Raw genomic sequence first — 14,402 nt, 5'->3', positions numbered from 1 at the left:
TCATTTTACTCCCTGTGGGATCGATATCTGATTTTATCACTATATTAAAACTTGACACTCGTACGCTTGCAAGGATTTTTCACAACAAGCAGCAGTAGGACGACGAGCACCTCGAACTATCCTCAAAATGCAGCAACTCTTCAACCAAAAGTTAGATAGAACTCGCACTCTTGCACTAAGCAAGCTTTCGAAAATTGACAAAGAGAGAGAAGAGAGAATTTCAAAATTTTTGGGTGTGGAATGAATAGGGTTTGTCACCTTTTTTTATAGGTGATAAAAGAGCCTTGGTTGCCCTAACTTTCCTTCATTAGCTTCGATCTCCATGCAAGGTAAGTCTTCTCATTCTTTTCTTTTATTTGTGTAGCCCTAAATTCCATAAAATCATGCAGCGCTAACTTTCCTTCCTCATTCCTTCTAGATGATTGAAATTAATTAGGGTTAAAATATAACCTAATGGGAAAAATTTTAAGGGCTCTGAACTCCAATTTCTTATGGGCTTTCTTATGAGTTTGCATACAAAATTATTGGGTTTACACATATTTACACAATCCTCTTAATATATGAAATATTGGTTCATAAGAATGTATGATATGTTATCCCTTTTTTCGCAAATATATATTTTTTCTCCAAAAGCCGCCTGTTATGGCGGTGGATTTGGCGGACTCCTACCCGTTTATTAAAAAACAGGAAAATCAAGATAGGAGGACTAGACCAAGACCTCTCAAATTACAAGAGCTCCAAACAATTAAAACATAATTAAATAACTTAATTACAAAGAATTAAATAGAGTAATTAATCTTAATATAAGGATGACCAGATCTATCTAATCTGCATATAACCTTAAGACGACCGTTGATATCCTGAGGATACAAAATAGATTGACCAATCCTAGATTGGCTTATCCGTCCGCCGCCGCATTAGCTTCTCTAAAAACATGAGACTTTCTAACTATGGAAGAATGCAAAATACTCTGAATTTGAATCTGAATGTGAAAAAAATCCCAACTGGTTGAAACAGAATCAATAATGGATAACGCAACCATGGAGTCCACTTCAAGCCATAAAAGAAAAAGATCATAAAGGACACAAAGCTGCAAACCCTTTAAAATAGCACTGAGTTCAACTCTAGTATTAGTTCCGATGCCAATATCATCATGAAAAGCAAGGATTGGACTTCCTGCATGATCTCTGATAGTACCACCAATCCCCGATTGACCTCCGCCTTTTGAGCAGCCATCCGTATTAAGTTTGAAATGACCAAATGGAAGACTGCAATTTCAATTTTCAAAAATGTCACTTGACGATTACGAATCCTGTAGAGAAATGCGAGGATTTTTTTATCGTATTCATGTCTTTTTGTATTTTTATTTCATATTTTGTCCTTATTTGGTCTCATTTTGAATTGTTTGTTGGCCTAAATAAAATAGAAAAAAATAAACATGAAAATGAGATCAAACAATTTATGTAGGAAAGTATTTTATTTTTGTGTCAAAATATTTCCTTATTAAGTGTTACGTGTTAAATTTTATTTAATTTGTGTTGGAATATTTCAAGATTTCGGTGTTGACAAAACAAATAAACAAAATCTCGAAGTAAAATGTTTTTTTTTCCACGAGCCAAACTGAAGACGTAAACTAAACACGCTCACACCCAGACTGAAATGCTATCTAAACTGAGTTGACTTTGACCGAAGCCAAGCTGAAGTCATCAATTGGTCAAATCAACCAGACTGAGTTTACTAACTAAACTGCATTGAGTTTAAGGACATAAACTGAAACAGTCTACCACGACCAAGACTGAACCCACAACATCAGTCTACCTCTTACGGATAGAGTTTATCATACATAGCTAACATCGCAAAGCCACAGTGTACCCTCATAACATAATAGTACGATGTTGCAATACAGATACAATTTGAATTGGAAGAACTGTTACAATCCATGCCTATATAAAAGAGATAAAGATCAGTAACTGTTAAAGGAGTCGCGCATATGCATACATAGAGACAGAGAAATTTGCACGCAACAAATACTTGTGTTCTTACTTTCTAGTTTTACATATATTTCAGTCGAGCACACTTACTTACACACAAATTCAGTCTACCATTTTATATCAGTTCTACTCTGTTAATTGGCATCATTCCGCACATATTATTTGTTTGCCAAATAATATCAACATAATAGAAATGAAGCAGTTCAGGTGGCCGCACCCCTAATACCCGATCCTAACAAGTGGTATCAAAGCGAGGTTCTTTCTTATTTTTGAACATATTTCAAATTGCTACCTTGAGTGAGATTGCCGAAAGCTTTTGGTACACCACTGTGGACAAATGCACTGCCAAGACTGCTGATACATGTCCTACGACTAAGAATCTTTGGCAGCAGTTTATCAAGCTAGGCAATGAGGAGATGAAGACTGAGGAAAACAGTAGTCCATTGATTAAATATATTAAAGAATCCTGTTGCTAAGATAGATCCCCAATCTTCATTGACAAAGATAAAGACAATTGCTTCATGGCTCATGATGATCAATCTTCCATCAATGAACAAAAATCCAACTAGCCTTCTACTAGTGGACAAGTATTTGACTTTAACTCAAATAAATTTACACAAGAAGAGTTAGTCAACGCACTACACGAAATGGCTGATGAGTACCAAATACTGTGCTTTGAATTTGAGGAATTCAAATCAAATCAAAAGAATCTACCAGACACCTCGACTGAGCCCAATTGATAACAGTTAGTTGAGAAGTACAGTCGAAAGGCAGAGATTGTTAAGCTCACGACTGTAAATGACGCGCTACAAGTTGAAAGTCAACAGTTAAAATAAAAAAATTAGAGGCTGAATGAACTGATTCAAACTTGAAATATGTCCTCAGTTCTGCTAACTGAGATGCAGGAGCCACAAAAGCCTGTTGGAGGCAAGAATGGTCTCAAATTTGTTAACAATGACTGCATTGCTAAGTCAAGTACTCAACCAAAACTGAATATTTTCAAAGGAAAATACATTCACTTTGTTAAATCCAGTTTAGTTTATGAACAAAGTAATCCCAACCTGCAAGATGACAAATTTGTGCAATTTAAGAACAACGGCAGGAAGTTTGGAATTGGATATGTGAGACAGAGCTCTTGTGCAAGACAAGATTGCGAAACCAGTTGAGTCAAACATATCTCAGTTACTGGGAAACATAACCACAGACCCTATGGAAGACTAGTTCAAAGAATATACAGACTAGATCATGTTGTCAGAAGGACAAAATCACACACTACACCACAATCATATCAAGCACGCACACAAATGCATCATTCACACGCACCTGTTTATGCATAACCCAATTGGAAAGCTATCAGTGGTCGACTAGTTAAGTTGATTCAAGTATGGATTCCTAAGGTACAAATCCACCGAGGATCTACAAAGACTTGTGTACCATAGTCAAGTTTGATTTTGTGCTTGCAGGTGACAAGCACTGAAGAATCAAAAATCAGTTTGGCATGATTACATTGATCAACTGAAGGGCCAAACTGATACTTTACTCTGATTTAAAGGCAAATCATTCAAATAGGAGTCTATATTGATATAATATTGAACTTTAGTCATCGGTTGATATTAAAATAATGTTTTGCATGGACTAAAATAAAATGAACAACATTATTAAGTTCACCCTTAGGAGTCTCTAGAAATTCTGGAGAATAGGATATCTTGTTTATAGTTTGTAGCTCCTTTACAAGCATCAGTACTAAAACACCTTTGGAGGTGAAGATGTCTTCAGACTTGGAATTACCACGTCGTTTTTTGTACTTCATTTATGTTCTAGCAAGTCTTCTGGCTTCTGTTAGTTCTCTTGGCAGGAGAAGTGCAGCTATGTATGACTGCAACTCCTCTATCTTGGATTTAGTAGACATTGTCTTCAGAAAGACAATACTCTCATACTCATTCTTTTTTCTTTCCAATGCGATCGTATCAGGAGACTTGAACAAGTCTTTTTCTTGAACAGTTGGAGAAGATCCAGTAGAATCCATTGTTTTCACCAATAATTTTTTTATCTGAATTTATAATATTGCTCTGAGATAGAGTATGCTTAAATGTAGGAAATTATGCTGTTTTTATAAGATAAACTTGGAGAATGTGAAGAGTCGCATGTCTAACCACCGCCTATTATGTCATTTCTTTACAGGTATCAGGTGAATTCAAAAAGACGCAATAATTACATATAAAAGTTTGGAAACTCAATCAAGCAAATCAAAAGAGCAGCTGAGTCCTGAAGTCGTAAAATTATTTTACGAATTGACGTGATTATCAACAAAAATAAGAAAATAGTTAAGAGTTAAAGAACATAAGAGCAAACTGAAGATCAATTTGTATCTAGTTCAAAAGCTAAACTGAAGATCAGAGGTCAACGGAAGATCAATCAAGTACTGAAGAAATAAAGTTCTTGAATATTTCAAGATGTGATTTTGCTCGAAGATGAAGTTACATGCTAAAGTTTTATCAACACCAAAAAGGAGAAAATTGTTAGAATATTTCAAGGTTTCGGTGTTGACAAAACAAATAAGCAAAATATCGAAGTAAACTGTTTTTGTCCACGAGCCAAACTGAAGTCATCAATTGGTCAAAGCAACCAGACTGAGTTTAGTAACTAAATTGCATTCAGTTTAGGGAACTAAACTGAAAGTCTACCACAACCAAGACTGAACCCACAACATCAGTCTACCTCTTGTGGATAGAGTTTCTCGTACATAGCTGAAAAAAAATTTCTTTTCTTATTTAGAATGTGTTTGGATGGGTTTTTTTTTTTTTTTTTTGCTTAAAAAATACTTATTTAAGCTAGAATTAGAGCTTTTTCAAAAGCCCAAATTTAGAGCTTTTGGATAGCTTTTTATTAAACTAAAACAAAAATGTTGGGGATCGTGTGACCGAATGTTTCAACTACTTTTTTTTGAATAGAACTTATTTGTTTTCTTGGTGCAAGCAACTCAACTGCTCTAGTGTGTCTGCTGTTGGGCAGTTGAATTGTTGTTCCTTCATGTATGAGTTCAGTTGTGATTAGCAACCAAACTTTGGTTTTCTCGTGTGTCAATGTTAATCAGCCAACAGATAGCAGTGCGGAATGAGGCCAACAAACAGATTGAATAAATATCAAATGACTTGTCAAAAGAAAATAAAATAACACAGACTTGTTTATGGATGTTCTGAGATTTAATTACTCCTACGTTATCCCTTCTTTCTCACAAAAATGATACACTAGAAGACTTTGATTTATACACCACTTATATACAACCCACTCCGATCGTAGGACTTATCTCTTGCCTAGATCGGAACTCCTAGCACAACACAAGTTAAGATAACAAATCTTAACACTACAACAACCTAAGATTCTAACTGGTGAGAAATTTCTTTTCCAACAATTTGAAGTACGTGGTTGGAAGTCAAATCTTGGCCCTTCGTGATCCTGAATGATCATTTGATTGACGGTTATAAGTGGACAATATGAGCAGGTGGGATGAATCTTTTCAAAGTTATCTGAGGATGTTTTGAAGACTTGTAAATTGTTGTGCCGATTTTCTCTTTGTTATTTCCTTTGTGTTTATTCTCTTATTTATAGTTTTCTTGAGCAACGTTCAATTGTCATTTTCATTAAATACTTGTCCCAATCGCTTTAACTCTTCTGCATCCCTTCATAAATGCAAAATAACACTTTTTCCAAATATGGGTAGTAGTAGTTCTGCGGAGTTTGAAGTGAGCTTCTTGCATGTTCCATATTTGGTAATATTTTGAACGTTAAATGCAGTCGCATTTAAAGCTCTTAATTTCTCTGATATTTGATGATGTGACGAATCACGTAGACCTCTTTCATGAAAATGTTTGAATTACAATGGATTTAACTTCATAATATGTTGTTCATCATTTATAGCCGTTTGAGCATTCTAATATCTTGGGATTCGAGAAAAAGTTATCAGTATAACTATTTTTCGTGACTGGTCATGCTGCTTTAGAGTACCAGTCTTGATTTTCTTGTTATGATTGCCTTGATACACTTTGGCTTGGAAAAGTTAGATATTCAGTTGAGTTCCTCTGAGCAGCTCTCTTCATCAGTCTAACTTCTTTGAGCAGTTAGATGTCTTTAAGAAGTTCCTTTGAGCAGTCGAGATTGTTGTGATGATCAGAACTGGTTCTGCAACTAGTTGATGGAACAGACAAAGCTCCTTCGACTGGTTTGTTTTTCTTTGAATAATTTGGTACGGGTGAGAGTGCTTGAACCTGACTTCTTGTACTGATTTTTCTTTTTAGCTTGTGATAAAACATTCTCGTTGATGACTTAACTTAGTTTGTCAAACACCAAAGCTATATACTAACACAAAACAATCACTAGCCGACCATTTTTCACGTCTCTCAACTTTTTCCTCCATTATTCTACAAGGTAAATTTAATATTAATAAAATGAAAGAAGTGAGAGATGACATAAAAAAATTCATTGACAATCTAAGTAGAGGTGTCAAAACAGGCCAGCGGGGCGGGACGGGCCACAACTCGTCGTAACCCATCATTAGGCGGGGAGGGGCGGGCCGAAATATTTGCACTAAAATTATCAAAAGAAATTGATAAAATTTTGAGAAGTTAGAAAATATTCTTAAAAATAACAAATATAAGTGGAAAAATATTTTGTGTCGTGTGTGCTTCTTTAAAACATCTACATGCAAGTAATCTTTTTTGAATGTTCCAATTATTATCAATCCAATGACATATTTTACTCATATATGAACAAATTTGTCAATGATCACTCCAAATATCGGAACACAAAGAAAATTTATTGTTTAAACTCGAACTTCTTTAATTAATTATTTTTTATCAACGAATAATTTTATAATTGTGTGTTTGAGACTATTTCTTGGGATACGTCTAATAGAAGGATCAGATTTGCACTTCCAGAAAGCTAATTTTCAAAAGATAATTTATCATCACTAAAACTAAAATAAAGTTTTTTCATTCGAACAAAATTTAGTCGTTTATTCTCTTAATCTACCTTCGTTAAATTTAAAAATTTGAGGGTCATTGCCCGATTAAGAAGAGAATGCCAGAATTTGAGTTTGAGAAAGATCAGTACCAATTTTCACCAGATGATTTTTCTCCACATGTCGCGTCAAATTTCCATAACAATCTTCTTGTTGAAATTTGTAACATTTCAAAAAATATTTGAATTTGGCTTGTATATTACCGAAAGGAAGCTTTGCCATTTCGAAATGTTTGGTGAAAATATTGGATGTCAGGCAAGGCACCACTCGAGTTTGTCTTTTAGGTGCCGCCAGATTGCTCATATTTTCTTGACTTTCATGATGATGTGCTTGATGAGCTTCTTGTACACGTTCTTGATTTTATAATCAAGATCATATAAATCGACACTGAATGGAAGAAACTCGACCTCTGGTGGCATGATGCCCTTTTCCTACTTATTTTCTTTTCCTTTGCCACCTCTACCACGACTTGATCCGGCAATGGAAATTTATATAAATATGAAATTGAAGAATATGAAATTGGAGTAATCATAATTAAAATAAATAAAAAATTATAAATTAACAAATAATCGAGACTTGATATTTTGATAATCAAGAAATAATTGAGAATTAGAGATTGAGAGAAAATTGTGTCAAAAAAATGAAAGGAGTTGGGGGTATTTATAGACCAAAAAATAGGCCAAAAAAAAATGTTCGACCCGCTAGTTCAACCGTTGCAGCACAATAGCCACGTAATCTTGGCCGTTGATCATCAATGGTCATCAACGACCACAAAATCATGGTCGTTTATTTCAAAAGCTAGGTCGTCGGGTTGACCCACTGGGTCAAACCTCCTGGTTGACGCAAAGATTCATCAACGATCACTACATCATGTCCATTGATCTCCAACGACCACTTGATCGATCAATTTATCGTGGCCGTTGGTTAAAAAATCGTCGAACCCACTGGGTTGACAGTTTTTTAAAGGCTAAACATTGATCGGACCAGTCACGATTCTGGATCAAACCCGTTGACCTGGTTAACTGGTCCCTTGACCATGGGTTGATTTCACATCGGGTCGGTGTTTTACCCGGCCCTTGGTCAGGTCTACTCTTTGAGTTAAAAAGGCAAAATTAGAGAGAAAATAAAAGATATCAATATTTTGGAATTATTATCTACGATGACACAAGGAAATCATGAGCTTATTAGTGTACTAGAAAAGTGATCCATTGAACTTCAGCAAAACTATGATATTAAAATGATGATATTGTAAAATGATAAATTAAAATTAGAAAATCATCAAAATAAAATTGAAACTTGACAACAAGAATTGATATTGACTTTCATTGAAGAGGTGAATAGAATTTGTACATGGAATTGAGCACAACAGGCGATCAGAAATGCGTGAAAGAATTCGAATTGAACGAGAAAAAAATATGTAAAAAAAAAGGACATCAACAAGAAGATGTTGATTCGTTTGAAAAATACTTGAGTGATTTTGGAGGATCCTTGTTGAAACACTTAGTTTTGGTGTTAAGTTATTATACGGAAAAACTAATAAAAACGCAAGACTGGATAGAGTTGATTATTTGATGGCTGAAAACAACGACTGAACCTTGTACTTTGACTGAACTTGAACTAGAAGTTATTCTCAACTAGTCAAGGATGCATAACTGGACAGACCACAACTGAAGTAAAGGACGACTGACACACGTCAAGTATATTCAAAGACTCTCAGTATAGTCCACAAACATTCCCAGCATTTTCAAACTACTTCAGAGTTGGCAATTAGCTATTTTGGATAAAGTTCTTTGTACAATGTAGACGTCGCTATAGTATCAGTGCATAGAGTTTTACTATTCGTCAAAAATTGTCTAAATGGACTAATAGACAATGCAACAGATATTTTTGTGAGAAACGGATATTTTTCAAATTATTAATGACCGTAGAAACCGATGGCTATAAATAGGCTTGAAGAATCAGTTGAAGAACCTCTCCGACTCTTGAAATCTTTGAAGATACAAGTATTCTATCGTACATTCAGGCTCACAAGTTTTCATATATACAAAATCTGATTATATTCAAGTAGCACACTCTCAAGTATTCTATCTGATCAAACAAAAGATCAATTTGTGCTAAGTATTTCAAGTGTAAATCTTTGTACTTTTAATCTAGTCGAGGATTGTATTTGAAACTGGTTGAGTACTAGGAGTTTCAGTCGAGACAGTGTATAAGTCCTGACTGAACTGAGTTTTACAAAGTGTTGTAATTCTCAAATCTTCTAGATAAATCTTTCTAAAAAGAATAAGGGGTGACGTAAAGTTGTTAATTACTCTCCGAACGTCCATAAAAAATCTCTACTGTTCTTCTTTCTCAGTCGAGCAATCTTTTTTAGTGTTCTTATCTGTCAATCGACCTTATTCCGCTCATCTATTGTTGGTTGATTGACATTGACAGCCAAGAAAGAAGAACATTATATCTATTGTTGGTTGATTGATATTGACAGCCAAGAAAGAGGCAGTGGTTCTGTTGAAATGTATATTAACCCTCCTCTACACACATTGCCGATCCAACGATCCTAATATAATTTAACATATTATTGATTATCTATTTTGTTTATGTTCAAAATGTGTTTTCCTTCCAATTGTTTATTGCATTTGCATTTGAATTATGTTTTTCAATTTGCATTTGTATTTCAATTATGTGTTTTAATTTAATTATAAATTGTATTGTTATATTAATTATTTGTATTTGTATTACACAATTATATTATTTGTAAATTATTAAATCAAATCATTCATTAACTTTTTTATAGTTTAATATAAATAAATAAATAAATATTAAAATTAAATTAATAATTAAATTTTTTTTAAAAATAAAAAAATACAGGGCAAGATATTGCGCCCCCATTGGAGAGAGAAAGTTGCGCTAAAATTATGTGACTGCGTTGAAAAATCTCTTATCATGATATCTCAAGTGCCCCCCAAAAAAACCCTTAGGCACTGTTTGGTAGGCCATATAAGGTAGTATTTAATGCTTTAGTCCCATTTAATACCGTGTTTGGTGCGAGGACAGCATTCCGATATTTATCTCAGGGCCCGTTATAGTTTACTGTTAGCATAGTAATAGAAATACGATGATGGCCCAGAGATAAGTAATGCAATATCTACAGTAACGTGTACAACGTGGGTAGTTTTACTAAAAAGCCCTCAAAACCCTAGATGACATTTTATAACTTTACCGACAAAGTTGACTCACTTTTTGCTATCAGCTATTGTCCAAAAAGCAGAGCACTTGGAAGGCGCATCGTTTGAAAGGGTAAGATCTTGCCTTACACACAAATTTTCTACTAGATCCTGCGTATTTATTCCATATTTATGGAACTTTGTTTTGTTTGGTTTTTGTTTTCTTCTCTTTTCGAGCATTTCTTTGTTATGTACCATATATTAGCTATTCTGTTTATGGATTTCTTTTTCTATTCTTCGTTATGTTCGTGTGTTCAAATTATTTTTTTTTGTTTTGCAAAAATAGAGATGTTTTAGTTGCAGGTCGGACATACAATTTTACCCAAGATTTCGGTTACACCAAGCTTCGATTTGAGTTATTTGGTACGATATAAGTTCCATCCTTTTTGTGGTTTTTCTCTGTTCTTTCACTCCAGGTTGAAGTGTGTTATTTTATTTATGGTTCTTTATCCAATGGTTTGAACTTCTACCAGAAATATTTTTGTAATGGATGAAGTACATCGCCACATCACAACATTTGTAGCCGTACACCAACATTTTGTCAGGTCTTTCGTGTTCTTAGTGATGTTAACCCGTTTTTATACGAAGTTTGTAGCGCGACGGTGTCGTAAGTACCGTCGAAGAGAACGCTTTTACAATGTTACAGGTAGAATACCTGCTCAAATCAATCACCTACAAATGATTATTGAAATAGGTGATGTGCAATGTGTTTTGAATTTGCGAATGAACCGTAACGCGTTTGCACGTCTTTGTTATTTGCTGGAAAATGTGAGTGGCATAGTAGATTCGAGATACGTATGTATTCAGGAAAAGGTTGAAATGTTTCTCTCTGTACTGGCGCACCACAAGAAAAACAGAGTTGTAGGCCATGATTATTTACGGATTGGGCAAATAGTCAGCTCTCATTTCCATGAAATACTTCGTTCAATTCTGAAATTACATCCAATACTACTTGTAAAACCTCTTCCAGTTGATGAGAGTTGCTCCAATGATAGTTGGAACGTATTTAAGGTCAGTTTATTTACTCATTATTGTGATCATTTATCTCTTTTCATGATATTGGAATCAATAGTAACATGCATTTGTTTCAGTATAAACTATATCTTTTATTTTTTCACTTCGAGGTCCAGCAAACACTACTTTTTTCCTACTAATTTGAAGGCGAACAAAATTATAGGGTTGTTTGGGGGCATTGGATGGTACATATATCAGCGTACAAGTACCCAACAAGGACAAAGCGAAATATAGAAGTATGAAGGGAACAACAGCAATAAATGTTTTGGGAGTATGCAATCGTGACATGCAGTTTATTTACGCACTTACTGGATGGGAAGGATCTGCTGCTGACGCTCGTATCCTACGTGATGCTGTCAATCGCCAAGATGGGCTAAAGATTCCGAGAGGTTAGAACTTATTTCTAATTATTTCATTAAGGACTATACATATTTTTTTGTTTAATTGTCGAAACATTAAGGAATGCATTTTTCAGTATATATTGTAATATATATTTAGGAAAGTATTTTGATTAATTTTCAAAAAAATTAATATAAGGATTAGTTGTAAAAAATATATGTTATCATATAATATAAAGTCATGTTTTATGTTTTTATTACAATATAGTTATTCGATCTATTGTTTAAACAATTTGTTATTATTGAGTTTGAATTAATCCAATTTTAAATTAAAAAATCAATGATACGATTTCTTTGGGTTAACTTCAATCACCATGGAAATTAAATATTAATTTAACTTAATGAAACATATAATAACCACAATTCAAGCGACAATAGAACATCTCAAACTCAATTTATAAGATTCATGTAATTTCAGTTGCGTGCATTTGTAAATATTTGCACCGTAGTTCTTCATTTTGACTATATACGAATTTAACATATCAACATTGTTAAATTAAATATTTTTTTGTCAAATCACAGGTTGTTATTACTTATGAGACAATGGGTATCCGAACGTTGAAGGATTCTTGACTCCGTATAGAAGAAAAAGATATCATATGGATCAGTGGGTTGGCGGTTCCTTAGCGCCTCAGAATTACAAAGAGTTTTTCAACTCAAAACACTCACGTGCTCGTAATGTTATTGAAAGAGCATTTGGGTTATTGAAAAGACGATGGGCTATTCTTCGTAGCCCATCATTTTACCCCTTGAAAGTTCAAAATCGTATAATAATGGCCTGCCTTCTGCTACATAATCTCATTCGCTCCGAAATGGTAGATGACCCTGTAGAAGTAGATGATGAGACAGTTTTTGACCTTACCGAAGCCGGAGATTTGGAATGCATAGACAATGTTGACTCTTCTCCTGCTTGGGACACATGGAGAGATAACTTAGCGCTATCGATGTATCATAGTGCATGAAAAATGTTGTGCATGTATTTTTATTTATTGGTCTTACTTTAGTTGGCCTGACCGTTGAAAACATGAATTTTTCAGTTTAATTTGAAATGTGTTATGTAACATAAATCGTTTGTCAATGCTATGTTATTCCTGGTGCTGAAATTAAATGTTGTGAATTTCTTTTTCCTATTAAATTTCTCCAGCTTACTAACCTCGTAGTCTATAGGGATTCTGGTGATTTGTACAATCACCATGGATTTTGGCTCAGCAAATGCTACTGCTACTAGCAAAGCGAAGAAATCTGAACGAAGTCGCCGAGTTTGGACACAAAAAGAGGATGAGGTCCTCATCCAAGCGCTTAAAGAATTAGTTAGTGGTGGTTGGAAGAGTGAGAATGGTTTTCGCTGTGGCTACTTGACTGTCTTAGAAAAAGCTATTGGCTAGGTGTTCCCTAACACAGACTTACGAGGGAACCCACATATTAACTCAAAGATACATGTCTGGAAAAGGACTCATGGATATTTGTTAACAATGCTCAGCAGGAGTGGAATTGGCTGGAATGAAACTGAGAAAAGGATTGAAGCATCTGATGAAGCTTGGGAATCATTTGTGAAGGTAAATGGCTCTTGCTGTATTTTTTGGTTGTATTGTTTATATGTTTCAGCCATAATAATGATTAACGATGAGTTATAATATATAGTATGATTAAAATTCAGTTATTTCTTATCATCATTTTGTTGCTTAAAACTGAGTTATATCTTTGTTATTTTACAATTATGATATAAACCAGGCTGACAGTAGTGTTCGTACATGGCGGTACAAGACATGGCCTTACTATCCTGATTGGTGTGAAATATTTGGCAACGATCGTGCAACCGGAGAGAACGCTGAGAGCTTTGCTGATGCCCTTCAAGGCATACTAAACATGACTGATGAGATTGTGGCAGATGAGCAAATTGAAATAAATAATGTTTTCCCTGCCTTTGAAGATGCTAGTGAATCCATGTCGGTATCAAAGCCCGCATCAATTAACCATTCTACCAGTAAGTCGAAGGGCACAAAGAAACGCAAGAAGAGTTCAGACGATGAGGAGCTATTCATCGAGGCGATTAACAACTTCACTGAGATGTCAAGATCTACTATGACTGAGTTTGTGAAGCGAATTGGTGTTGAGTATGATGCAGTGAACGCAACAAAGGACGTGTTTGATGTGTTAGAAGCTATCACAGAACTCACTTCAGACAAAGTTGTTCTTGCAGCCGCAATGTTAGCAGACAACCCTAAGCAGCAGAATTTGTTGTTTAATGCTCCTCACCATGCACGACTGAAATTGGTTAGAAGGCTCCTCAACGAAGGATGAAGTTAGGGGCAGCGTATGGTAAGATCCTTGTTGTGCATTCTCATGGACCAAGGTTCTGAAGTAAAAAGAACTTCTTTTGTGTTTTGATAGTGTGGGAGGGTCAAATAAACAGTACCATTTGTTATAGTGTTTTGTATTTTGAATGGTGTATGAAATATTTTGGCTCTTTCATTCTGTTAACTTTATTCAGAAACCTGGCTATGTAATATTTTGTAAGTGGATCACAATGAAATGTGAATGCACGTTTTTGTATCTATACTTGGTTATAGAAATCAATTGGTACTGATCGTTTTTACAGACTTTGTTTAATATTTGGAAATTATTTGCATTCATCTACAAAACAACATTCATTAATTAAATTTTGGAAGCTCTAACATTAAACTTGGCTTAGTATGTACAAAGATCCAAAACAAGACCATTGGTGCCTATATACACTACTAAACTAAGATACAATTAC

The 14,402-nt window shown here is 34.6% G+C and overlaps 1 protein-coding gene across 1 annotated transcript; it reads left to right on the top strand.

Annotated features, from left to right (window-relative positions):
• The first annotated feature begins 12,837 nt into the window (after positions 1–12,837).
• Positions 12,838–13,945, top strand: LOC140889796 (uncharacterized). The gene is made up of 3 exons (XM_073297525.1): positions 12,838–12,982; positions 13,046–13,200; positions 13,376–13,945. Exons 1-3 carry the CDS (start codon positions 12,838–12,840, stop codon positions 13,943–13,945), a joined length of 870 nt encoding a protein of 289 aa, XP_073153626.1.
• The last annotated feature ends 457 nt before the right edge of the window (positions 13,946–14,402 follow it).

This window comes from Henckelia pumila, chromosome 3 (assembly GCF_033568475.1).
Source record: "Henckelia pumila isolate YLH828 chromosome 3, ASM3356847v2, whole genome shotgun sequence".
NCBI lineage: Eukaryota > Viridiplantae > Streptophyta > Magnoliopsida > Lamiales > Gesneriaceae > Henckelia > Henckelia pumila.
The sequence above is the reverse complement of the archived record's forward strand: the minus strand, read 5'-3'. Positions and strand labels throughout refer to the sequence as shown.